We start from the raw sequence: 27,389 nt of genomic DNA, 5'->3' as shown, positions 1-27,389 counted from the left end.
CGGTCGGCGCATCCGCGCCGCGGGGCAGGGCTGGTGGCCCCCGGCCACCGCGCGCGAGAGCCCCCGGCGCCTGGGGCGTCGCGCCCGCGGTCCTTGCTGCACTCGCACAAAGCAGCAGCAGCAGCAGCAGCAGCAGCAGGAGGGCGTCCCTTGCCACGCGGCCGGCATCCGGACGTGGCTGCTCGGCTCTGCTTACCCTGCGCTCCCCCGAACGCGTGCGCCGGCCCCAGGAACCCAAGCAATCGTTTTAGGACGTTTATCGACTCTGTGCTATTAACGGCCAGCGTCCCACCAGGGCTGAAACCCTCACTGAAGCACGGTTATTGCTGCTGTTTGGTGCTTACCGCCGTGGCTTACAGGAAAAAAAAGGCCATTAAGCAATTATGCTACACCCCCCGCCACCCCAAGCTCCCAGAGGTCAGAGCCCAGCTCTCTCTGACCGGGTGGTCCCCTGGGTGTTGAGACCAATCCAGCTTTCCTCGCAGGAGCCATGGCCAGCCGCTCCTACAGCTTCCCAGAGCTTCACGGGCTCAACGCCGCCGCCCGGCTCCTCTGAGCCTTCGTCCGCCCCGGGGGTTTCTTGGTGGGTCGCACACGGCTATGAGCTGATCTCAGCTAGCCTGGGTTGTCCGTGGCCCTAGTAGCCACCTCTGCTACGGGCTTAATTCTGGTAGCTGAAGAAAAGCACAAAGCGGCTTCCAAAAACCCAACACCAAGACAGCTACATCCCCGTTATAACCAAGCCCAGACTGGAGTCTCCAAATCCAGCTTGTGAGCGCAATTACATACCTATACAAGAAAAATGGTGAGCAGTAATTAACCTATGCCATAAACATGATCAAATGACATTGAGTAAACTTTTATTTCGCCTGCAAACCCAAGCGGCTTCTTATCTCTGTCTGTGCCTCCCAGCGGCTGGGACCGTGCTTGCTGTTGTCACCCAGCAAGAGGAAAAGGCGAGTCACAGCTGGCGACGCATCGGCTCGGGCCTGACGGCAGCGGCAGGGCCTCTGCCCGTTTGTCTAACCCCTTCCTGAGAGAGGGACTAACCTCCTAAAGAGGAGCCGCCGCTGGCTCCTCGCGCTAGCGCCTGCCTCCCCTTCGGCCGCCGCCGGCTGCACCCGTCGCCTCGCCGGGCTCGTGGGAGCTGGTCTCCTGGCCTCGTCCCCCCCCCAAAAACACCCTGACTGGAGAGTCGCGTGATTACTTATCGGTGTGAAGGAGCGAAAGGGAAGACAGGGGATTTCCGTTTGGTCCTTCCGGCGTGTCATCGGCGGCCATTTTCCTTCCCTGTGTGGAAGGCTCTGGTCTTGGCCCCCGGTGGCAGGACGGATCGCCCCTCGCTCTCCTAGCCCGACGGGCACCCGCGGACCAAGGAGCGCTCCGCCGCTTAGCCTCTCCTCCCGGAAATTACTAGCCGCTGGCTGCCGTCCTTATTTCTCTGAGCTGAGCGAGGTATCTGGGGTTTGGCTAAAGCATATCTATCTTCCTGCCAAGCACCCCGTCTTGCTTTGGAAAACCGTGTCTGCTTGACCGCGTGCTGTAACGACCGGTGGCCCGCGCTGTTAAAAAGCTGGGCCTTATTTCTAACTGAATTTGTCTGGCTCCAGCGTTCAGCCACTGGGTCCCGTTAAGTCTTTCTCTGCGAGCCGACGAGCCTCCAGGGTTTGCTGCTGGGGGAAGCGCTTGCACGCTGTAATCGAGTCACATCTCGATTTTCTTGTTGGCAGGTGAAAGGCGCTTTTCCCTTGTCTTCTTTCCTTCCAACTTTCCGCCACCTTTTTCAGGAGGAAGATGATCCCCCCCCCAAGCCCACAGCAAGGAGTCAAGGAGGTATGACCCTCTCTTCTGCCGTGGGGCTACCCGGGGAGAGCCAGCCCCGGCGCGGCGCGCGGCTCACCCTCGGCCCACCGCCACCGTTTAGCTGGCTGTCCCTCTCTCACCCGCGTCTTCCCCACTGCGTGCCCTCCTCTGCTCTCTCGCACCTCCCTCCGCTTCAAGGGCTGCTGAATTGTATGTTAGCAAACACGGGAGATACCCTGGAGAGGTAAGGGGAAGAGCCAAGTAAAAAATAAAATCACAGGAGCAGCTGAATGAAGTCAGCTCTTAAGCCATTTAACAAGTGCTTTTCCTGACATAGTATAGCGCTAGCTCTTCGTCAGGTTTTAGACAGCACAAAGTTAAATCCCTTGCAAGCACGTAGATGTATTATGTCTCCCCGTTGATCTGCTCAAACCTCTAATCTGAAAAGCCGAAATAAGATTTCTTTGGCAATTCTCAGAAAATCCCAGTCATTGACATTGGATGCCTATCATTTAATTCTTTGAGTGCTGCCACCCCCAGTTGTCTCCACCGGTCTGTTTTTTGCACAGTCCCAGTCACTATTAGGTTATATTTATGACAGTCAAGTAACTAAACCATTTTATAGCCTAGCACAACATCAGTATGCTACCAGTCTCCTAGAGTTCCCCCAGTACCTTAAAAAGGTATTAAAAAGCAACGTTAGTGAACGAGAAAGATCCTCAGCCAACTCTTCTGCCGCTCTCGGAGCCCACTGGCATCCAAATGCTCCAAATCAACAAAGTTCATCCCAAACTTCCTCCTCTGGTACTGATGATCAAAAACCAATTCATATTTAACTGATGTCAGTGCATAATTCTACTTCTTTCCAGACACTAAGTAAAGATACTAGATGAACTATTCTGTATTATTGACACTTTTGCCATCCAGTTCCGGACCAACGGTTTTGCAAGGGCATTCTGCACTGCATGTACTTGGGCACTGGCCTTGGCCTCGCAGCTGGCAGCTGGCCCTCCTCAGCCAGAGCCCTGCCACCGTCCGCCGAGGAGGTGAGAGGCGATGTGCCCGCGCACCTCGCCGTGCCCCTCGGGGAGCCTGAGGGCCGGGGAGTTGCTCTCTCAGAGGCGCTGCAAGAGCGATGGCAATGGCGGGGGATAGTGGCTTACAGAGCGGCTTTCGTTCGCCGCCTGTCTCTGATCACTGTTAATCGTTTCAGCTGATGACAACCTGCCTGCAAGCTAAGACATGCGTGATGACTCACATGACTCCAGATGATAAGGATGAGGGGTTTTACCAGGGTGGGTGTAGCCTACACTCGAAGGGATGGTTGCAGCTTGGCCTTTCCAGAGCACTGCTGGTATTGCTACCTACTATCTGCTTGCGCTGCCTCCATCTAAAATCAATCCCATCAGTGATATTTTGTCTCTGCTGACCGGAGAGCTGCATCAGGTTAGCGCCCCATGGAGCGACGCTATCCACGGGTTCCTACTTCTGAAACCGGGCAGAAGCCACGAGCCAAAGCGCCGGGCTGGTTCCCTTCGGATCACGCTAGGAGCCTCCCCTGTTGGCCTGGGGGTTACCAACCTGAGCTCTGTTTGCTCCACGCCTCCCAGAAACCATATTCTACCTGAAATCTCATCTGTGTACCCTATGGGCAGGGGCTTGTGAAGGAAAGGTGAAAACTCCTGCTTTTAGTCTCCTGGTGTTCCCAGTTTTCTCTACTTCTACCAGTACAAGAGCTATGTTCCCTGACTGTGTTCCCTGATGTTAATAAAAGCAATTAGTTCACCATCCATTAACAATTGAATGGACAAATGGGAAATTAGAATTAAAATGAAATGAAAAATCAAAGCCAAGACAGTCATTAGATTCTTGGTGAAGCTTTTTTGCTTCCTGTGATATCTTGTGTGCTTCAGGTTTCATTTACAAAGACCTTGTTTCTCCTCTTCCTTTATGCTATTGTTTCCTTCAATAGATTTACTTTATTTGACATCAGAGAAACTCCAGGACATTGCAGGTATTTTTTTTCCCTCTGTGTTGCAAGGGTTTAGCAAAGTCAGAATGTAGGAAGGAGTATAATGCTAAAATTACACCTTGTTTATATATTTAGTGGAAAAAAACCCTGTTGATTCCAGAAAACACAGAACGTTTTACTAGCTGGTATGTGCATTCATTTCACCAACAGGACCAGAGGCTGGGAACCTCATTAGTCCTGTCCCAGGCAGCCTCAGGATGTGCCACGGCGCGTCCTCAGAAAAACGAGAGGGGGAGTTCACACCAGCTAGAACTGTACCCTTAATTTAGCGTTCGGTGGCTCCATGAACAAAGTCCTTAATAGCTGCTTGTCAAAATTCCCAACTACATTAAAATAACTTGTTTTATTTATCTTACCTGATGTGTGAGGCTTTATTTCTTCAGTGACACCAGCTTTATACTTACTCTATTATTCTTGATATACCCTATCATTCAGAAATTTCTGAAGAAAACTAAATTATGCTTCTTCTGTTTCTGACTGTGGTAACTGCTATGCATTAGGATTATGTATCAGCACTGGTGTTCCCTGAGTCACTGGCTTCCTAACGTGAGAGGCTCATGAAGTATTTGGCACAACTAGAATGCTGTATTTTTTGCTTCCAAAATACTATGTCTGCTGCTAAGCTGTTTAGCAGAGAATTAATGTATGATGTCTCCCCAAAAAGTGAGATGTAAAAGTACCAGGGATATCAGGTTCCTGCAAGTTTTGTAAGAACTGACACCTAGGAAAAGGAAAAAGGATAAATTGATGCTTCCTGGGAGAGCGGCTGCTCTAGGGCCACTGCTTGTGCAACAGTGTTTGTATTTACCTGTATTTAATGGGTGACCTATTTCATAATAAACCAAATCATGGAGTCACCACTACTGGTTTTCCACACTGTCCAAGGTCCCAACTATTTTTTCTAATTAGAAAGTACTTATCTTTTATGGCTTGACTGAATCCCACTGCAGCAGGCACCTGTCCTCTCCCTTTCCCTGGCAGTCTATAAAAGCCAAATCAGTCTAATACATGCTGCCGCAAAAGATGTGTTTAAATTTGCTCAAAACAAACCCATTGTGTCTATAAATTGCTGGAAATAAAAATAGGAAAAATCATATGCCAAGATCCATTGTATTTTGTACTTATGGCTCTAATGTTTGATTTTACTATTCACCAGCCAAAATACATAAAAACATCTTCTGTGATGGGAAATGATTTTGCTTTTCATATGACTGGTTTTATGAAGTAGTAAACGTTATAGCCTTCCTTAGCTAATTCAACACAGCCATCCATGGCTTTCTGTGTTGCTCTGCACCACCCAAATACCACTCACAGCATACTCTGTTGAGTTAAAAGATAGGAAAATGCCAACTAATAGAGGTCTTTTCAGTGCCTCGCTTTTGAGAGTTAGTGCCTGCGGTCTTCGATCTGGTTACAGTTTACATCGCTCAGCTTTAAATGGAGATTATCTTGATGAAAGCCTTTTGAAGTCCGAGAGATTCCAATTTTGTATTGAAATACCAGATGTCATCCTGAGATTTAATATATTCTTTCATTCTAATCTGCAGCAGGACAAACTTTAATCTGATGCCGCACACTGAAGTTATTTTTTCCTTCTATGCTATGTTAAAGATTGCTTCTAAAAACTGTCAGTAGATGCCTGACAGCTTTATTTGCACATGGTAATTAAAGGACCCAATGTGATATCCAAATAGCTTTGAAAAATGTTATGTTTTCTTTGCCAGATTTGTGTTTTATACTTGCATTTCTCCTATTGTTTAAAGTACCCTCTTCCCTGTTTCTGTGGGAAGGGAACTGGCTCTAAGTACCAGCTCCATGGGGGAAGAGTGGAGGGGGTAGTCACACCGCCTGTTTTAGACACCCATATTAAAAGCCTCCCTATGGGCAAACGAGAAGCAAACACTTCAGAACAGCTGAGCTAGACCCTGGGTGTCTGGCACGTGAGCATCCACCAAAAGATACACAAACTGCAAAGAGCAGAGAAATACTTTTTCTCCATTTGATCTGAGTTACCATATCCCCAAGTCCTTAGTGTTAACCAAAGCAGGTCATTACAATGCTTTTGAAGCGGACAGTGGCCCTTTGCATACACCAAGCTATCCCGTATTTCCAGTTTGGGATGGATGTAGCCACAGGCTGGGACTCTTTAGAGCTGCACTCTTTAGGATAATTTGTACCGGTAGAGGATCTGCTCCTCAGAGCAGGTGCTACCAAATATCCCTCAGGTGGCGAAGATATTGGTGGTGGATTGTGAAGGCAGCCAGGGAAGGAACATTTCTAATCAACATTTCTTCCACAGAGGCCAGGCAAAGCAATGCTAAGGAAGACAGAAAGTCATTTCAGGACAGTCTCACACATAGGCATAAAACCAGGAAATCATGTCAACGCATATTAAACCTTAAACAAGTTCTTAAAGGATTTGAGGACATGATTACATGTTTTCCTGAGTCAGGACTAGTATCTGATCATTTGAATTACATTAATAATTTTGTAAGCTTTAAGCAAAATGCAAAGTTGAAGTCAAAGCACAGTTTGGTAACTGACCTACAGCTCCAGCCAGCTGTTGAGAGGGCCAGCACTCTCCAGTGTCGGTGCTGGTTAAGGGATGCAAAATGTTTCCCCACGAGACTCTGCAGCAGCACCGTCCCTGAGTTAGCCAGCCCTGGGAAAGGCTGGGCTCGTCCTCACTACAGCTGCCAGGAGAGAACGACTTTACTTAAAGAGTATGTAAAGCCCAAAGCAAATAGATTTTTGTATCTTTTAGAAAATCTGCAGGGTTGAACGAGGATGGCACTTACTGAAATTGTTCCAAATTGCCGCTCAGTATGCGAAGTTCAGCTAAGTTACACTTAAATCACCTTGCAAGTAACAGGGTAGCACCTGCCATGAAAAGGTTGGAGAGGAGCATCAGTTCTGGCTGGGCTTGTTTCTTTGGCCATAGGATAAAGTATTTCCATGAATTCTGGTCTGTCCTACCTAACTGGAATATTCTGTGTCTTTCAACAGGTTCTCAGTCTCTGAGATTACTCATGGGCTTCAAAATACACGCCTATGTGGTTTGCTTGGTCTATGTTTGCATTCCTAATAACTGCTAGATATTGGTGCTAATGTCATCACTGTAATAATTTTGATCTCAGGACTGCTTGATAATGTTGAAATGGTGACACTGAATGAATACGTTTACTATTGCTGCCTTCTCTTCTCTGGTTTGGGGGGGAGCTATCTTTTTAATATCAGCTCTCTTACATTCCAACCAGGTTCTTACACTAAGATCTATCTGTCTTTCTAAATCTGTCTACCTATGTTCAAAATATATCAAAATAATAACACGATAACCAGTTATTGAGCTACTACTACCTTTTCATATTTTTCTCCTACAAGTAGGCTCAAAGTGCAAGTTCTATTTTAAAAGTAATTTAACAAACCTGATCTCTTTCATCTAATAGTAGCTTAAATGAAAACATTTATGGGAATGCACAATTTTCTATTCCCTTGCAACTGCCTTTAGAAGCAGAAAAGACAATTTGAAAATCTCTGCTAGACTGAAGCTCTTGCTGCCTGACTATTAGGCAGTTTGCTAATTCATCTAATTCACATATGCAGAAGGGTGAGTAAGCAATAAACCATTTCAAATCAATCCATCTGTCAGTAGGTAAAATAGCTATAATGAACAACATGTTTACAGAGCACATTTCCTACTCAGCCTAGTCATTTGCAGGATTCAGGCCACAGATGTCACAGGTTGTCTGAGAAGCGTTAGATGCGAGGCGATGACTGCATGTGGAAGGAGAATGTGAGGATAATTTATGATGATGGATGCTTGCGATTCATGCTCGCTTCATTTGCTCTTTCAATCTGGCTAGCACTCACGGGACTTCTCTGCTTTCCCTCCTCCTTGTTGATGGCCATTTGCTCTGATGGCCTCTGTCATAGGTGAGTGAACACCAACATATGTTTTTGGATAAACCATTTGCTTTATGATGACTAAGGAACGCAGGAAACATCTGTCCTGGAGCTGTTAGATGTTACCATGGTCTTTGGCAGAGAAGGTAGGAGGAATATTTTGTAGCATTTTCTTCTTTTGTGGGCAGAGGAAAGACACAACCTATAAAGTTTCTATTTAAAATATGGCAATTATATTCTGACTCTAGGTTCTTTAGTAACTAACGGAATCCTAAGTTCACTCTTGACATGAGCAGCTTGGGCTCGGCCTCAGTCAACGCTGTCAGCATAATGTCTTGATATGATGAATCTCAGGATTGCCTTCAATGGGAAATCATGTGTACATAAATGACAACAGATGTTGGCTCTGTGTGTAAAATTATTAGGCAAATCAGCAGTATCAGCAAAACCATCTGAGTTGCCAGCTGAAAAATGGGATCATGAAGTGCTCTATAGTGATCCTGAACACGTGACAGATAAATTCACACTGAGTTAAACGGCCTACTGCAACTGTGGCAACATGCTGTTTAGCAAGAAAGAGACAATTATTTTGTTTCACAAATGAGAAATAACGCTAAAGTCTAATGTCATAATGAAAATTCCTGGTGTAAATACATATGGACGCATTCATATAGGCAGGAACAATATTTGATCAACCTTATGTGCCTTCCAGATTTCTAGGAACAAAGGGCACTGTAAACAATTATTTTTACTAATTTTATCTCTTTATTCTGAGTGACAGCTTTCAGGAAATAGTGAAAATAATAGTTCTGAACACAGGATTCACTCAGGTTGCTTAGTGCAACTTGAAAACTCTGAATAGCAAGATAAGTGAGAGTATTGCAGTAAACCGAAATATTGCAAATGATAAAACAAAACCCTTTAATGTATTCAAATCACCAGTGCACCACTGACTGCTGTCATGAAGGGACCTCTGCAGATGAGACCAGACAACCAATGTGCATCAGCAGGAACTGAGGCTGCCTGTCCACCACCCAAGCAGCTCAGCAGCAAAACTGCTTTTAAGATGTGCTGCTTCTTCCTTTTCACCTCTCTTTTCACCCCACAGGCTTTTCTCTTTAGTTGTGCCGTGCATATTACAGCTGTTCAGCAAGTTCAGCATAAGAACTGAATGAGCAAAATGCTCTGAGCTGAGGCACAACGATAGCAACGTGTAATGCTTATAATGGAAGTGCTTACGCTGGAATATTTGTCCCTGAAGCCAATATAAACTATCCTGCTATAATTGTTTTTATACCAGACTGCTTGCTTGTTGTACCTATGTTGTAGCTATCCTAGTTTAACAAAAAATAACAAGTGCTCATACTCCTAATTGAATAATGGAGCTAATAAAACTGTGAGGTGCAGAAAAGGTCTCAGGACCTTCTTCCATGCTTTTCATGAAATGTCTTCCTTCTCCTTACTCAGGTGTTACTATCACACAGCGCAGCAGCAAGCATCTCTTCAGACCCAAGCGGAGCACTGGGGATGCAGGGGCCCTGGTCTGGTCCTCCACAAGCTGGGCACTTCGTATGTTCGAAGTCCTCCTCAAGTCAGGCCTGTTAATACCTAGCCACCCACACTGACTGATGTCCAAGTGTTTTGCGTAGAAGTTTGCTCAAGAATCTCTTTCTGTTTCTCTGGTTGCTTATATCGTATGCATGAGCAAAGCTATCACATCTCTTCTGTGTTACCCACCCTAGGCTTCACACTACCCGCACTGATGGGAGATTTTAATATCTCCGTGGGGTGGACTGACAGAAGAATCTGTCCTCTCTTTCTGAGTTAGGGCCACATCTGACAACATCTCACTCTATGAGAAACTCTGAGGTGTTTCCATAATGTAGATGATGGCTATTTTCCTGCTTTCAATGTTCTTATTGAATTAGGTTCTGCTGATTTCAAAAAGTTCAGTTACGTCATGCTTATATCAGACCTGAGTGTAGTCTGATTTGAAATTGAATAATTTGTCACCATAATTTCCGAGACACCTGTACGAACCACAAAGCAGAGATCATTCTATATTCTGTAAGAAGAAAGTAACTAGGGTGATGCTCAATTTTTATTTTGTACTCAGGCATGTATGGTCACTTTGTATTTACTATGGGCCTTTGTGAACAGACAGTTACTTCCTTTCTTCTGTGGACCATTTGCAAGCTTTACATTGACAGCTCTTGGAGGAGAAAGACAGAATATGACATGTGTACAGAATCCAAGATTGATAAGGGTATGGTTTCATTCGTTGTAATGACTAAGAAGGAGTGAAGACTGACAGTTCAATCACTCACTAATAAAGACTTACTGTGTTCACATTCATGCATGTGTTAGTCAAACTCTAAAAGGATATTAGAAGGATATTATTGTTATTATTAAAGCTTGATTTAGTGCTTCCGCTCCCTTGACAGGGTAGAAAAATCTCCATCAATAAACAGAATTTTTAATTAGTCTGAAAACTACTAGTGATTTTTTTCCATCTTGGGAAATGTCTTTTCTGCTTACAGACTGACATGAGACAGAAGACTTAAATACATGATCAAATCACTGTGGTTTGGCAAGTTGTTAAACCTCAACTGAGCCAAAGGACTAATATGTGTGTGCACCATTCCAGATAAGACAGGATCAAGTTACATTTACACTACTTTTAGTTTGCTGTGGACAGAGGTCTCTGACTCACACTGACTGAGTTATAACACTAATGACAGAGACCAAAACCACAGTAAAGGAGCTGGCAGAATGGAGCGTGAGCCCGGTGTCACCCAGCTGCTCTCCGCAGCCCCTTTCCCTGGAGGAGCAGGTGCTCGATGATGGGACTGCTAAGTCTCCTCCTCTTTTACAACTGTTCCTTTTCCTGTGTTCATTGAAGACTTCTTCATACAAACACTTTCCCAAGGAGAGACAGGGGTTTGCCCAACTCAGGTTTTGTATGGTTTCACTCCCATTTCTTCCCTTGGTTTCACTGGCCAATAGGATTGTCAGTTTGTGTTACTGTCTGCCCACAAGAAGACAGCAAGTTCCTTCCCCTAAAACACTTGTGAATCTTTTTTTTTCCCCCTGTGAATAAGTCATGTTTTTCCACTGTTTGGCTGTGAAAATGATTGTTCTCTGTTTCATGTTGACTGATTAGGCGAAGTGCAGACACAGACATCTTGCATTTAAAAAAAACCAAATTCTTCCTTCAGCTGACTGGGTAGAGAGAAGATGAGAAGGGAACGTTCCCATAGCAACATTTTGCATTTCAGCTTGCAGAAATGAGGCTGGCTAGAAGCATTTCACACATGCTGTGTTCAAAGAACTGGTTGTGCTCTACAATGTTTTCACTTCTGCATGTGACAAGAATTATTTAGCAAACACCAGAGAAATAAAAATCTCTGCATCCCCATACTGATACCAGACATGCTATAGAGCGTCACTGGAATTGCTCTTGTAAAATGGAAACAGCAAAGCAACCTGAGAGCTTTACTATCCCTTATCTGAAGAGACACCACAACTTTAAGTAAAAATAATTCCAAAGCTCAGATGTCATTTTAATAAGAGTTCTTCTCTTACCTTTAGCAGAGACAACTTTGAGCATGGCGTTGTGAAAACAAATTTGGAGGGGACTAACAATAGACTGGGGAAGAGAAAAACCCATACAGGAGTTGTATTTCAGAGACACGGAAGCATGGGAAGGACTACTCAAGTCTAGTAGAAGGGGCAGATAGGATGAAGGAAAAAAGGTCTTTCCCAATACATGGAGATGCTGGAGGAAAACACCACTGGAAAGAAAATGGAAGACAAAAACAATCTTGGACCTGGCTTTTTTGCATTTAGTACTGTGAAGGTTGATTATGAAGCAGTAAGGCAACGTATGTAGCTGAAAAAGAACGAATTAGACTTCAGTGGTGACAGAAGGACAAGGTACCGATTTCCTTTTTGGTTCATTTGTAAAGTACTGGGAGAGAAGGACAGAGCAGATGGAATTCATAGAAATCTTTAAGGGAGATGATATAATCTAGCCTGTCCTCTTTGGCTACCATCTGTCTGTGTTTCACTGGACATACCCTCTTACTCAGCAGGAAACTTGTTCCGGCAGAATTTGAAGATTCCACACATTTATCCAAAATTTCGCTCATGAAAATCAGTGTCAGATCAGTGGCATGCATCAGCACAGCACAATGGCTTTGTCCAGGAAAAAGTGATGGAAAGTCCGTCATCTAGGGGCGCAAAACTACACATGCAGTGCATGTCTAGAATCAATATTATGGTATTTTGTGAATCACGTGAATTTGTGAATTGTTTTGTGCAGTGTTACTTTAACGGGAAATTGATTCACCTTTTCTCTGTGTTTGCCTTTGATACCATTTAGCAAAGTAATGATATTAATGCAATGTTAACCTCAAAATTGGCAAATACATTAGGCGGAAGAAGTAGAGAGAGTTTTTGGCATTGTAGCACCATTCAGTTGGTAACAAAACTGCAAAAAATGGTCCCAACATTAGAAGATGGTAAATTGTTAACCAAGCTTTATTTGGGGAAGGAAATACAAACAGTGGTTTCAGCAGTTCTGCAGAAGGAAGATACTCAAACCAAACATCAGTGAAAGCCAGAGGAAACAAAAAGCAGGCACAGTCATGCTGAATGCCTCTTGCTGTTCAGTCCCTGCCAATCCAGGCTTCATCTGAGCTGACCAGCATGGGCTGCAGTCCCCAGTTGTAGTACTATGATCAAGTGATATTATTGCATGTAAGTAAAACTCTTAAAAACAGTAAACCGACATGGCTTTGTCAAAAAAAGCTTGAAAATAATACTATTATACTTGTCAGCCCCTCTCCCTCTTTTTTTTTCAGTAGAGGAATTTTGGAGGAGGAAGTTTCTGTGCAGAGAAACTGAAGAAAGGTCTGTTCCTGCAGACCACGAATCAAACCCTCCAAACCATGCATCGCTTTCATGCCCAGACTTCCTCTGAAGATGCCTGGCGTTGCATAACCATGGTAAGTGGATTAAAGTTGTAGGAGAAAAGGGGCACACAGGGTGACTTAAAAATGACTGTACTGAGGAGGAACATACAGAGAGCTTACAGTAACCCAGGGGCAGGAGAAAGGGTACCATGCAGACTTGCAACAGTTGATCATGATCACAAAAAAATGACAGAGATGGCATGAAAGAGGTGAAACATAAGTGATGCTGATGCCCTGAAATGATTTTATTTCAGACAAGATGAGACAGTAAAGTTATTTTTTTGCTGCTGGTTGGCCAGCTGGTCCTGGAGTTGTATCTCAGATACCTGCCCACTACATTTCTCTATAGGTCTGTAATCCAAACTTTTCATCTAACTTAACATGTTTATGTTTTCAAAACAAAAGGATGGCATCAGACTTTTATAGCTAGCTTCAGAACAAGTGCAGAGGTCCACAGTGCAAGAGGGTGACAGTAGCATTCCAGTTGCTATGAGAAAATAAATAGAAAACACACCCGGAGAGCAGTATCTAATTCAGCTTTTGAAAGATATGGCCGTAGCAGCCCATCTTCAGGGAAAATAGCCCAGCCCTGCATTGTGGGAGGACAAGAGCTCTGGCCTCAAGGCAGGGAGCCACATTTCCAACAACCTATCTTAAGGGATCCTGAGCAGACTCCTCTTGGAGATCTCAGACAGTTTCTGGCTCAGCAAGAACGGTAGTTTACCCTGAACCCTGTTCTAAGGTGTCAAATTCTCTTAATGGAGAAAAAGGCTAGGTACTTAGGACTGAGTTTTGGGGCACTGTATGTTAAGCACTGCAATACTCAAATCTTAGGATTCCAACTCCCTTTTAAGGAGTTCTCTGATCTTCTTCAGAAAAGAAGTGATTTGAGAGCACATCTTTTAATGAGTGCAACTACAGAGAAAACAACAAACCAAATAAGCCAGAGCAGATTTCCAAATGCAAATGGTCTAGGACTATTGCTGATGTTCTTATCCCTCTTGATTATCCAGTTTCATTTATAGGTAAAACAGTAATGTTATCAGACTTACTTACACAGTTAACCTTCATGAGAAAATGTCTGGAAAGTAGCAAAGCAGTTTAAGAATCTGTCACAAACAGGCATGAGAACACATGCATTGAGAGGGACATGCATCATATCTTTTTATGCTGGCTAGTGGACAAGAATAGTCAATGATCAGTGTCAGTATTCTTGGAAACGCCATTGTTTTCTGTAAACAGGCATCTAAAGTGACTAGGAAAACATCTATCATATTGGTAATACAGAAATTTGACAAAATGAAGGGTTCTTTATTTTCAATAGATAAAGAGAAAGGGAAGAGACAACCTGAGCAAGTGAATAAAAGCACCACTGAAGCCCACATGGTCAGACCTGAGAGAAGCAAAGTAACTAACAAGCAACATAATGAGATACAATTAACACGTACAGAGAAGCCCAGCAAATTTGAGTTGAGTGTCTGTCACCTATAATGCAACAACTGTGTCATAAGGTTATCACCTCAGTAAAGAAAAAAACCCCCACTAGTCAACAGGTTCAACTTCAGCAACCCCGGCTCCACTTTAGGACCTTAACAGAACATTGTGTTGAGTAATGTGTTGCGCCACGAGATCAAAGAAGATAGCAGTGTCTGACTCGGCCTGCACAGACTCACAACCATAATGGCTAAGATTTAAAGGCAGACACCCGTGATGTTTCTTCCTGCTTCACAAGGAATAGGTTATAAACTATGGATTAACCTGCCAGCAAGTTTTCAGTCACTTAAACTAAACTGCTCCTGTCAGACTAATTTCTAGTACAATTTTAATGACAGTTTATCTACCTTCTTTGTTTGCTTTTCACTTATTAGCTGGTTTGCTCAAAATCAATTTATCATGGATCTCCTATGTGTTTGCAGGACTGAAGTTTCACACGTGTGAAATCTATGACTTTAAAACTTAACAGCACTTAGGCCAAACATGGAACAATGAACTGTCACTGGTCAGAGAAAATAACATGCTTCAGCATGTAAAATACGCGGTCCCATCCTTCCAAGACACTACCCAACCTGCTGGTTTATGTCAAAATCAGCGACTGGGCACACTCGCATGGGAAGCATGCGTGGGTGCTGATTTAACAAGCTAAGCAATGACTCACCTCCATACACTGGACAGCAGGAGCCACAGGTTCTTTTGTTTAATGTTAATATAGAAAGTACATTATAATTAACATTAAATACCTTTCAAGATGAGATTCTATTTTAACGTGAGAACAGCTTGTAACTCTTGACAGGGTACTACAGATTGCTGGAGATGTAAATTGTTCCTGGAATAGGTGTAATTTGCTTTGGGTAAGGCTTGTTTTGTTACAGGAAGCTCTTACAGGAGCCCTGCAACCCCAACGTGTTTTAGCACCAGATCGGTGGGCTCCGAGCGGCTTCCCACCGCCTGGATCTGGCCAGGGCGATGCACCCATCCAGCCCGACACGATCCATCCTCCTTCCCAAGAGGGGAAACCACCGGCCTGCCGTTGCCTCGCCCGTGCCCGGACCCGCCGGGACGCGCCGCCACGGCGGGCAGCGGGGAAGGAGGTCCCGAGCCCTGGGGTCGGGGAAGCGCCCCACGACGGCCTACCCAAGGCCTCGGGTCGCCCACCGCGGCGCCGACCACACGTGCGCGCGGTGACTTGGTAGGATGTTTTGGGACGGCCGCGAGCCCACGGGCTCGCCTCAGCCAGGGAGTGCGGGCGGCCGCCCGCACTCCCTGGCTGAGGCGAGCCCGTGGGCTCGCGGCCGTCCAAAAACACCCTGCGAAGTCGCCCTAGGGGGAAAACCCCTGCCCTCACCGCCCGCCCGCCCGCCTCGCCGCCCCAGGGAGGCCCCGGCCACACGGTGCCGCCCGACGCCCTCCGCCTCAGGGGCCTCCCGCTCCGGGTCCAGCCCGCCGGGCCCCTTCCGCCACGGCGGCGTTGCGCCCTGTCGGCGCTCCGGGCTGCCCCCGGGCCGGGCCGTGGCGCCGCGGCTCAGTGTGGGCTGGAGGGCGGCGCGAGCGCGCGGCGGCGGGTGTCGGCCCCGCTTAACCGCCGCCTCCAACCGCCGCCACCGCCGCCAAGGGCGGGCGGGAGGGAACCGGCGCTGCCCGCCCAGCATGTTGCGAAAGGTAAGCGGGGCGCCGGCCGCACCCCCAGCGCGGCCTGACCCGCGGGCGAGGCCGGCGGCAGCCGCCAGGGGGCGGCGCGGCGGCGGCGGCGGGGGGGCGGTTGGGCCGTTAACGGTCGCCGGGCGGCCGGGGTGGGCTGCGGGGCGGCGCGGCGGCTGCGCCCTGCGGCGCGGGGCCGGTGCTCGGCGCTCGGCGCTGTCCATGGTGGGGCTCGGAGCCGGGGCCGCCGGCGCTGCCCGCCGCCGCGGCGCTGCGTCCCGAGCGGGGCTGCCTGGGCGCTGAGGGGAGCGGCGGGGAGGCAGCGGCGCGAAGGCAGGCAAACTTTCCCGTTGGCAGCCGGCGCCTGCGGGAAGTGTGTGCGTGTGTGTGTGTGCGTGTGTGGCGGGGGGGGGGGGCTGTTTTTCGGCTGGAGTTGCCATGGATGCCGGTGCTCCAGGCGGCGGTGCCAGCGAGGCAGCCGGGCAGCACATGTCCGCGTAGCGGGAGGGCCGCGGCTCCCCCGCAGGCGCCCGCCGCTGCTGTAGACCCGACTGCGAGGGAGGAGGCTCGTCCCAGGCGGCGGACGGTGAGTGCGAAGTGCCCGGAGCCGCTGGAAGGGGCTCGTCGGAGCCAAGCTGCCGCGCCGGGAATCGGCCATCTGTGAGGGGCCGCCAGCCTGTGGCTCTCCTGCCTGCCTCGGCTGTGCCTTGCGCGGCAGCGCGTTACTCCTGGGCTTGTACAGTCCTGTTTAGGGACAGATGGAACGGCTCTTCGTTTTTACGCTAGGTAGTAACGCTCTCTATGTGATGTGAAGGTGAGTGCAAGACTTGTCACTGGTGGAGGAGCTGCTAAAAGCGATAGAAAAATAAGCTGAAGGTGTGAGCTGAGAGGAGGATGGCTACCCCAGCTCTACTTTGGAGCCGGATCCAAAAGATATCGAAGTCCGCAGGAATCTTTTCCCTGGTGTAACATGTGCATATAGACCTTAGAGCTCCTAACACGATTCTCAGTTGCCCTTCTCCAGTGCAAGATTTAGTTCTGGGTGGACCTGGGCTGGTTTTCATCATTGCTGAAAACGGGCTATAACAGGGAACTGACAGGGTAGAAGGAGCATTATCGAAAGAATGAATCATGTAACTGCTCAGTCTTCTTGTCCTGCTGTTGTTCGTGTCTTGCTCTCATTTTATGTTGTTTTTGCAAAATTTGTTGTCACACATCTAGACCCATTAGCTTGGGATTGCTGCAGCAGCTCAGACAACTGGAGTAGCAAGCCATCCCACAAAATTCATAGTAAAATGCATGTGAAATCTCCAGCCTTTCTGCGTGGTGCGTGAGATGGTGAGAGCCTGGTGTTCTTTTCAGCACTTCCCGCTGTGCTGATCTGCATTTTGATGGCTGCACTTAGTTTGGCAGCGCCGGCCCAATGCAGAACAAACTAGATAATTGAGGATATCTTCCCTTTGTTTGGAAAGAGGAACCCTCCACTTAGCCAGGCTGCAAAAAACCAACACTACTAATCTCTTTTTATAGGTAGTCCCAGAGCAATATTTCGTTCTGTGAAAGTTAATTATTATGCAGTTATTATATAGTTTGGACAGACTGAGTAAAAGAAAGCTGATTTCTATTCTGGCATTGTGACTAATGTGGAAGAAATGCTTCATCTGACTTTTGCCTTCTTCCATTAACCGTCATATGCTCCTTTGCTTACTAGGACAAAATGTGCAGACATGGTCAAGATTTGAAATTAAGGGCTTCTTGAAGGTCAAACTGAGCTTGGGGGTTGAGGATACAAGGTATGCGCGCCTTTTTTTCATCCCTAATTCTGAGACTGCGCAAGGGCTGAATCCAAGTTTGAGGAATGCTCTAAACTACACTGGCAGCCTGTTCTGAACTGGGTAGTCAGCTTGCTGCCCATGACAGAGTGACCCCTGTGCCAATTCTAGGCCACTTGCACTGAATTCCTTTACTGTATATAAGAGAAGGAGAGCGGTACAAACAGAAGTTAAACTAAGCTGTCTTTAGCCTAAAATGATAAAAGTAGTAATTCCGAATTCTTAAGGAATACCTCAGGGCTAATGAAGGCTGCATGAAGAACCTTCTAAGAGAGATAATCTCCATTTAGGAAAAAGTACCAAGTTATAAAAGGAAGAACAACTCACTTGCAGGTCTTGCTTTGGATTACAAGTGCCCAGATCCTGTTTTAGGCATCCACATGGAGAACTTTCCTTTCCTGATGGATCAGGTCCTTAGCGTGTTGTGGTAAAACAGTAGTCATGTTGGGAACTAAGAGAGAAAATCAATTTCCTGCTGTGGCTCTCTAGTCTGGAGTGTGAAACCTCAGTGTTGATTGCCTTGACTACTCCTGTTTCTCCTCTGCAGTTCTGGAGGAGCTTCCATAATCTGTCACTTAGCATCCCCTTTTTGCTTTTATATCTGTCAGGCGAGAAGATAAGCTAGGGAGAAACTCCTGCTTTTCCGTTGTTCCTCCTGTTGCATGATTACACAGTAACGAAAGGGAAATTAACATTTGGAACCTCCCTTTGCTGTTCCTAAATGCAGTTGATATTTCACTGATTGCTTTAAAAAATGAATTAAGCTGGAGTGACCTGGGCCACTGCGATACAAAGCTGAAATGCTTGCACCAGGTTTAGTATGCGTCGATGAATCAGTGTTAAATCCACACCTTCCCTCTGGATCAAGTTTTCAGAGATCTTTCTGTGCTCCTAAGTAAGCAGTAAGTAAGGAAGTTGTTTCAAAATGTCTCAAAACCATAGTAAAAACCTGGAATTTGTTGCCAGAGAAGAAAATAAATATATCCTTGCCTTTCTTTGGGGTGTGGTGAATTTCAGCTCTTACATGGAGAAAATGGCCCCAGGAGGATGAGTGGAATCAGTGAAAATTTGATGGAGCTACTGTTGAGGCGTGTGTGGGGGGGTGACCTTTGGTTCCTCAGGTGATCTGATTTATGGGAGAAGCCTGCCTGCTCCCTGTGCGTCAGTCACCACTGTAGGGTAAGTCCTTCAGGTAGTGCTGACCTGAACCCAGCAGTGGTGTACAGATGCTGGCACTCATGTGGCTGCAAGAGCAGCACAGTAATGATGCTCCATGTAGGCTCCCCTGCCCTTTTGCTCACCAGTGCAGAGGTACAGCTTAGGCAGATGACCCTCCTCATGCTCCTCAGGTCTCTGCTGTAATTTGTGAAGGAGAGCAGCTCAGCCGAAGTAAGGGTGCTATATGTGGTGGTAAGCTACGTGAGGAGGAAGGGAGAACACCCTGGGGAAGGACAGGCGGTAGCATGACCCTTCTGGTGGACTGTTTTCAATGGTTTCTATTGACCCTGGAGCCTAGCTGAAGCTGCTCTTACTCTGCACTCCTACTAGGGAGCAGTTTAGACCTCTCTGCCTGCCACCTCTGACCTTCTGCTGCCTCCAGCTACCTATGCCTAACATGTGCTCCTTGACAGGAGTGCTTTCTCAGTCCTCTATAGTGTTAGTAAGGTTGAGGTTTCCTACTTCTAGTGTTTTATTTGAGATGCTTTACAGGAGTCTCATCTTTGCAGAGAATGGGCTCCCCTCTATCCTCTCTATAGCCTCCCTTTTCAAACTCTGGAAACACGAGACCCGTATGTAGAGAATTTCCTAGCTACCATACAACTCTGCTTTTCCTCTTTCCCCAAGCCGATCCAAATAGTTAAAGATGACATAGGCATTGCCAAATATTTTCTTGGTTATACAAACACACATTCTTAAGAACGCTATTGTATAGTATCTAGGTGCTGCAGCCGCATTCACGGCTACTGTCGGCTGAGGTAGGTCCACTTGATTTTGTTGCGGCTGAAAGACCTGGTCCTTTTTCTCCCATATGCTGTTAACTTTTCCTTCAGCTTCCTATTAGTATCCCTAGGTAAATATAAGCAGGAAGAAAATCCCAAAGGTTTTTTCTGGTTTCTGCCTACCTTCCCCCCATTCAAATAAAATAAGACTGGCATTCTCATTAAGAGATAAGCTGTCTATTAGAACATGTAGGAAGGAGGTAACAGAATTAAGAGAAGGGAAAAGAGAGGCTAAATTTCCAGGCAACTAATGGAAAACCAGTTCCCCAAACCTCAGCATTCTTATCTCTTTGAACTTTTTCTCTTTCAGCTTCTTTAGCCAGATGACCTACCTGTCTTAATTTACCGTATTAGGAGCTAATTTATTCAGCCTGGGCAGTCTTTCACCAGATCATTGGAGTGCATATTAGATTTAAATTCTCACTGGCTGCTTTTGTTCTCCTTTTGAACATCAGCACTGTGTATCTTGTTCATTTTCACTAGGGAAAACAAAAGCCCAATTCACATGGCAAATCTGCTGGAGCTATTTTTTCAAGCGAGAGAGATCCACGCTTGGAAATCAGTGGAAATCAAGCACATCAGCAAGAAATTAGTATTTAGGAACAACAAAATGAAGAAATTAGTATGGGAGAATATACTGAAAATCCAGGCTTGGCTAAATAAAATGTGTAATAAAGAGGAAATTGTGTGTTGCTTCGGTTTTTATTATATCTCATGTAGTGCTCTTAGGTATTTTTGGCTCTGATTCTCAGTAATCAGTAGCTGCTCTTGTAGATACAAATGAGGAGGGAAAGGGAACAGCTTGCTTGCGGCTAGTCTGTTGAATTCATAAGGCAATTGGGCACAGTTAGGAGGGACATGCATACCTTAAGAGGTACAGATCAGTGCTATGTCTTGTTATAAATTTTAATCACTAGATATTTGAGCAAAATGAAAGTTTTGTTTTTAACCAAGCTGCCGTTGTCTGTTCTTAACAACTTGTGATGCAAAACTGTCCATACTGGGACAATTTGCTGTTGTTTTCAGATGCCCAGAGCTTATCTTCAAATAATATGTAGAGCCGTCAGTCAAGGACTACACATCAAGGCTGAGGTAATAATGAGATTTTCCTTATTCTGCTGTTTTGGAGACTCTGCTATTTTGGTGGCCCACAGGGAACAGAAAATATATTTCCAGTTAAATCCATGACAAGAGGTGAACTTAGTTAAGCGTTAGGTGTAGCAGAGCTAACATGCAAGCAGTTTAACTTGGTAAGACACAAGCCCTCCTGGGATGTGGGAGCACTGAGCAAGTTCTTGCTCTGAACAAAACATAGTGGGGATTTAAATATGAATCTCTTGCCTTCCCACTGGGCTACTGGGAAAAATAGGGCAAGCAGGCAATCTGAGATCCCTGCTGGAGCTTGGGCAGGCTATGATTTTAAGTGGATTTTAGCATCTCTGCTGGTGAAAATGTAGGTGCCTGGAGGAGTTTAAGTGCCTAGCAGATTACATGATGTGTGAATGAGGATTTTGATAGGACATCAGTGTCGGTCTTGAAGGACTAAAGATGAGGGAATTTGCTACCTTTACTTCACCCACTCCTATTTGCTGAAGAATTCAGCTTTCCCATTACTGCTTCTGCTGTTTTATCTCTGTGACTCAACTGACTGGAGCCACCTCTGCAAACCATATATATGATGGAAATATGGACATGGGGCAAAAATTTTGCAGTGCTTAAAAGGACTTGAAACGATAGCAACAGGATAAAGGGGACCAAAACTGAGACTTCAGGTTCTATGGTGATGGGTGTTGCTGACGGGCAATAGATGATGGAAACGTAACTCAGTCTGCTCTGCAATGTAAGCTAGTACTTTTAAAAGGTAGACCAGTATTTCTGCAGTTTCGGAGATCTTAAGTTGAAAATGTCATTGAGGTGTAAGTTCATATTGATGAGCCATCTTAAATATATCTAATATCTATCCAGAATCTGTGTCCTAAAAAGTATTTTCTTAAGATTCTAGAAGAAAGTTCTTTGTACTTAGGCGACGAGGACCCAAAATTGAATGGGAAGTCTATGAGGTTTACATATGTAAGTCCCTGAGTTCACTTTTGAAAATGGTATTTAAATTACTGAAGGGCTTTTGACTTTCTTCTTACTGGGCATATTTCTATCTGACACCTTTGTTGGCAGGTAGAGAGGGAGAGCAAGCAGTAAATGGCATGGAGAGGAAGAATTAGGGAATGGTTTGTTCACTGTCTCTTTCAGTAGAAGAACTGGTGGTATGAAATGAAACTGTCAGGCAGCAGGTTCAAAACAGAAGGATACACTCCTAATTTAGCTGTATAACTCCTTTCCATTGGGTGTTGTGGGGGACTCAAGTTTGCATTTGGTTCAGAAACCAAATAGACAAAGAAAACTTCAAAGACCACTGAATACAAAATTAACCCTGCTGCCTCAGAAAGTCCTTGAGCTGCAGATCACTAGCAGCTGGAAAGTATTCTGTGGAGTGTCATGACATGATTGTTCTGTTGTTACAGTCTTTCCTAGCCATCAGCCACTGTTTCAGCCAAGATCCTGGCATGGATTTAGTGTAAGCCAGTATGTTCCTTATCGTCCATCACCACAAAACTGAGTCTTGTTTTCCGCTGAGATTGCTTGTGAAATATTGGACCTACTGGAGTCATGCTGTTGATTGAGCAAGTCAACTCTGAGAATGTGTGCATAACTTATGATTGAAGCAGTGGGAAAACAAATAGAGGAAGATTAAGATCTCTTACGCATGTTGGCTTAATTGAACTAAAAACAGTAGGATTTTTTAAAGCCATTTCTTGTGCTAGTGGCCTGGCGTTGACTCCTGTTCAGGGGAATGGCAGGTCAGAATGGGTGGTTGCAAGTTTCTATACAGGCTGCCTGTGCCAGAACCAACATTTCCCTGTCCTCGTGTATGTGAGCTGGAAAGGCCAGGGAATATTGCCCTTGGACATATCAGTTCTTCTCTATGTTTTTTTCCTCTGTCCATAGGTCTCAACCTGCTTTATGAAGCACTTCAAGGGGAGAGAAACTGAAGTTTTAAGGGGTGATCTGTTTTCTATTATCTTCTTGATATACTTATCCTTACTGCCCTGCACTGTTTCCCACTACTGCATATCTCATTTCCCCAGATTTCCCTTGCACTTGGCTGTCACTGAGCTCGCACCCCACTGGCCTGCACAGCGCCCTGCTTGCTCGCTGCCCAGGCCCTGCTCAGCACAAGGTCATCACTGCTGTCAGATCCCTCAAGTCCTGTGTTGTGCTGCAGCCTCTGCTTGGAGCATGGGGCCAGTGACCCAAAGGTGACATTTCCAGGCCAACGCAAAGTACTCACAAAATACTCAGTGCTTTTTTGGATATTTGCTCATAATTTTTGCACAGCAACACCTGTAGAGGTGGACAAAACTTGGCAGGTGTGCATCTCAGAGCCCTACCACGGTGCCCTTAATTCTGAGCTTGTGACAAAGCTGAAGTTAGCACAAGAGACACAAAAAAGGGCAGTTAATCTCTTTCTCTTATGTTTCTCACTGCTGAAATGTTGTCTTAATGCGAATACAATAAAGTCTAAACTTTCAAAAATAAGTATGGAAAAAAAAATCTCCAAACAGAAATAAAAGAAGAGGACAGATGTGTTAATGGACCTTTCTGTTTGCATGGAAAACGGGGAACTCCTTTAACAAGGATGGCTTCCAAGTCTGTCCAGTGATAAAACTACAATTTCATAAGGTTTATTTGTTTCCATTGTCTGGGCATACAGCTGTGCTGGATTGAGTGGCCAAATAAATAGAGTTAATAGGTTCACCGTAAGATGGGTTCCTGGTAAGTAATCCATGTGTCTTTATTTTTTCCTGTCAGTCCTTCCTGCAGTTGTTAGCAATTAGTTCAAAAGTGGATTCCTTCAGTCTGCCTCTTGAACGCACAGCAAAAGGACATTTAAAAATTGGCATTGGCGGTTTGTGTTCCTTTTCTCCAAGGCTGCCTGTTTCCTCTGGGAGGAGAAGTGTCTCCTGGCCTGGAGGGAAGGTCGCCCGGTGCCTCTCCCGAAGAAGAGCAACACCCCCCACTTCCAGCTAAGGCAGCTGCAACTGAGCAAACCTGCACGTTTCCTGGAACATTTCAAGAACAACCAGATCGTTTGATATTAGATTCCATGTAGTTCAATGACGACCGAGGTCTCCTTGAGTTATAATATCCAGCTGACGGATGTGTTGTCTTGTCTGCTTTGTAGTGAGGCTTCTAGGCCAGATATCTCAAACTTTTCAGAATAGCAGAATATTGTCAACTCTTTTTCACTGTAAACCTTTTCTCAATGCTTTTTCTGTCGGAAACCAGTGAACTTTTCTGTTCTGCACCCCCTTTCCTGGCCCTCCGAGGGTGCACCTTCTGTCTTTAGAGGAAAAGTGGCACCCACCTGAGGTCCTTGGCATAATGATTGCCCCCTCGAAATGGCTCTGTGGATTGGGCTTGGGACTGGTTAAATGGGTGCTCTCTTTCCACTGGGCTGTTAACCCGATGTGTGATTTTTAGGCAAATTTGTTTGATCTTCTTCTGTTATGGGCTGTCTCATGCATGTTGTAGCCTTTTGAAAGCTAAGAAAGACTTTCAGGTATCTTTGATATTCTCCAGTTACATTGTGAAAAATGGCTAGGGCTCACCTTTGCTGCCCTACTGTGACATCTGTGCTTGATCTCATGTGGATTCAGGACCTATAAAATGAAGGTGCAGGCTCTTTGGTCACTAGGCTCCTACCTCTGAACAACTGATCTTAAGCTATTGTATTTAATGTAGTAGAGCCTGACCTTGAATGCCACAAACCATTATGAAATGAAAAGTTTCACTGGCCCAGATTATTTCTGTCAAAGCTATTTTTAATAGAAAATAGGGGGTTTGATATTAAAAAAACCTGCAGAAAATATCTTTCTTCAGAAAATACTGAATTTTCCCTGAAAAACTAACCTCTAATTGAAAGATGATTCGAAACTTTTTATTCTTAATGGGAAGTCAAAATCTTTTCCAGAAGGGGAAAATATACATTTTTTCCCAGGAGCAAAATAGTGATAATGCTTGCTAGTTTGATTCAGAAAAAAAGGTTGAAATTCACAGCAATTTTTTTCTTTTTTCTTTTTGCTCATCTTCAACGTTTGCTAGCACGTAATTTTCCATGCCAGTAACTGACTTTGCAAGTCCTCCAATTATTCTCTGTCCTTTTCAGATGCATTAAAAGCTGTTCTATCAGTGGTCCTTTTTTTCAGTTGTCTTTTTATCTTTCTCTGCTTATTTCTGGACAGATGTATAAACACACTTTTTCCACACATTTCAATTATCTTGCTTTTTGTCAAGATAATATTTCCAGGTAACATAATTAATTAAGGCTCTATTAACCATTTAAAGAAAATATCCCCTAGTGGCAGGCCTTTGGTACTGGCCTACTTGAGTTGATTGCAAAAGGATGTATAATATGTAGTGACTTGCTCAGAAATAAAGGGGGATTTTTGTCCTTTTTTGTACTCTTTGATGTATAAAGCACAGGCTTGAAGAGAGATTCTTTCCTCTGCTTTTTACAGTTTAGTTTCAATTTAGATTCAATGTATTCTGGTCTTGCTGAAAGCTAGATTTGAGGGCTATTTTATTTTATTTTGTTGAAAGCAGGGCTGGTTGTACAGATTTGGGATACCTTTGCAGCAGATTGATTCCCTATAACCTTTAGCGGAGAAAAAAACAGGGCAGCTTTACTATGGTTTTTGTTGTTTGCGTTAACTCTCAGCAGACTTATAGCCATGTCCGATCTTGCAGCTGGGAAGCTGTGCCCAATCTCCGATGCTTATTTTATTTCGCTGCCAGCCCCATCTCCCTGCCATTCGCTTACCACCTGAGCCAGCAGTCCCTGAGGATAATTGTTCGGCGTGTGGGAAAGCTCAGGTAGACAGAGTTGTTCAGCCTAGCTGCTTTGCAACACAAAGAAAACTTTTCGGAGAGTTCTGCTTTAACTGCCATTCACTGATGCCAGTTTGTCTACTGATGCAGACAAACTAGGGTTTTTGCGCCTTGCAAAGCACTCTGAACTGGAAGGCTTTTCGCAGCTCAGCTCAGAGACTACCTTGATGAGAGAAGGGAAGAAAAACAAGGTCTTTCTGCAGGATGGTAAGTGTCATATTACAATAATAAAGTTTGATCTTTATTATTACTGGGGAGAAATGAGGTGTAACGGGTGAGTTTTCTAGACTATAAACCACTGCCATTATCGTACAAAATATGTAGAATGAATTGACAGTACACAAAACGAAATGTCTCCAGCTTTGAGTGATAGCCACAACATTTTCCTGACAGCCATTCAGCCATCGCTCCTCTTTTTAATATGTGATCCAAGAGGGTTTTATAACTTAATCTTACAACAGGTGACTTTTTTGGACTACTGTTTTCAGATGTTAAAAAGTAGGACTGCAGCTTTAGCAAGCAAGAATGTGTATCTACATATGTAATACTCTTGTAATTCACATGCATTGGGAAAAAAATACAGATTTATTTCGTAACAGCATGGATTACCAGTCTTAGGGGTGAGAGTAAGTGCTCAAGTCTTTCGTTCTTGGCATTGCTGCTGCCAGACACTACAGAAATTTGGAATAATTTAAGAAAAAAATAAAATTACTTTTATTCAGCCCATCTCTTGCAGAAATATGGTGGTGCAGGGAGAGTAAAGGAACTTGGAACCACTGGTAGTGAACAGTAATCTAATGTAAATCCCCAGGCAGGTTAAATTAATCTATTCTCGGCGTGGTGCCCGGAGTAGAGTGGAGGGGGAAGGGTTGGGAAGGAATGAATCAGCTCTGGTGTTTTGCAAGATTCTGTGTTCTAGTTCAATATTGTCTTGTTTTCTTTGCCTGAATTTATTCCTGACAGGTGGTGACAAAATGTTTTCATTAAAGGAATGCATATACCTTCCTAGAGTGATAGAAATCATAGCAAGTCTTCTGTGGGAAACTAGTATTCAGACTTACAAGCAGAAGGATTTTCTTTGCTAGTTCCTTAAAGTTTTGGAAATCCTCACTGCTGCACAGCCTCCCTTCTTCTTAGCCCTGCTTTCCAGCAGTGAAGGAGGATAGTGCACAAGTCACCCTTTCCGTTTCTCTTGCCTGCCTGCCGCTGCCCAGCGTGGAGACGGTGGTGAGCACCAGGCCTGGTCACAGCTGCGTTGAGCCTTCTCTGTATGCAGCTGCAACACAACTGTCACACTGACATCCGAGTGGGCTTGTGGCAGTACCATCATGCATTTAACTTCTCAAACATATTTTAGCACCACTTGACTTTGAATTATTGATCAGCTCTGGCATTCTTTTGCTATGGCCTCTCAGGGCAGGGTACACTTTTAAAACTGCTGTCAGGAAAGGGTAAGCAGGATAAACAGGATCTTTGACAAACTGGGCACAGAAAGCAGTCCCTTAACAGCACCTCTTTAAGCAGAGTACGCATTATTGGCACTTGCAAGGGACAGTTGTGCCTCCTCTGTAAGCAGCTGGGGGAGCCAGAGGAGATCCTGATGCTCATGGTTGGTCAAGCACTTCAAGTTTGCATCTTGCCAGTCTGGTTAGGATAGCAGGGCCTCATGTCACGCGCCTGTCCTTGGGAACTGGTCAGTTGAGTTTGTTGGCGTCTGTGCCAGCTGCTTTAGTTTCCCAAGTGTGTTTCCCCAGTGAATTTA

The 27,389-nt window shown here is 45.2% G+C and overlaps 1 protein-coding gene across 27 annotated transcripts in view; it reads left to right on the top strand.

The window, feature by feature from the left end:
* Window positions 1-11,463: 11,463 nt before the first annotated feature.
* Window positions 11,464-27,389, top strand: part of TMCC3 (transmembrane and coiled-coil domain family 3) — a 146,891-nt gene continuing 130,965 nt past the window's right edge. For 5 of the 27 annotated variants that reach the window (XM_068937623.1, XM_068937664.1, XM_068937763.1 and 2 more), the window contains exons 1-2: window positions 11,468-12,499; window positions 12,580-12,747. Coding sequence is in view for 1 of the 27 variants with exons in the window: in XM_068937567.1 (XP_068793668.1) it covers window positions 16,292-16,435 (144 nt within the window). In the remaining 26 variants the exon portion in view is untranslated. Of the gene's footprint in view, window positions 12,500-12,579; window positions 12,748-15,674; window positions 15,871-16,034; window positions 16,436-17,560; window positions 17,643-27,389 lie in introns of those variants that run through there. The other 22 variants (XM_068937709.1, XM_068937789.1, XM_068937683.1 and 19 more) reach the window with 18 other exon arrangements.

This window comes from Struthio camelus, chromosome 1 (genome assembly GCF_040807025.1).
Source record: "Struthio camelus isolate bStrCam1 chromosome 1, bStrCam1.hap1, whole genome shotgun sequence".
Taxonomy (NCBI): domain Eukaryota; kingdom Metazoa; phylum Chordata; class Aves; order Struthioniformes; family Struthionidae; genus Struthio; species Struthio camelus.
This window is presented reverse-complemented; position numbering and strand designations above follow the sequence as displayed.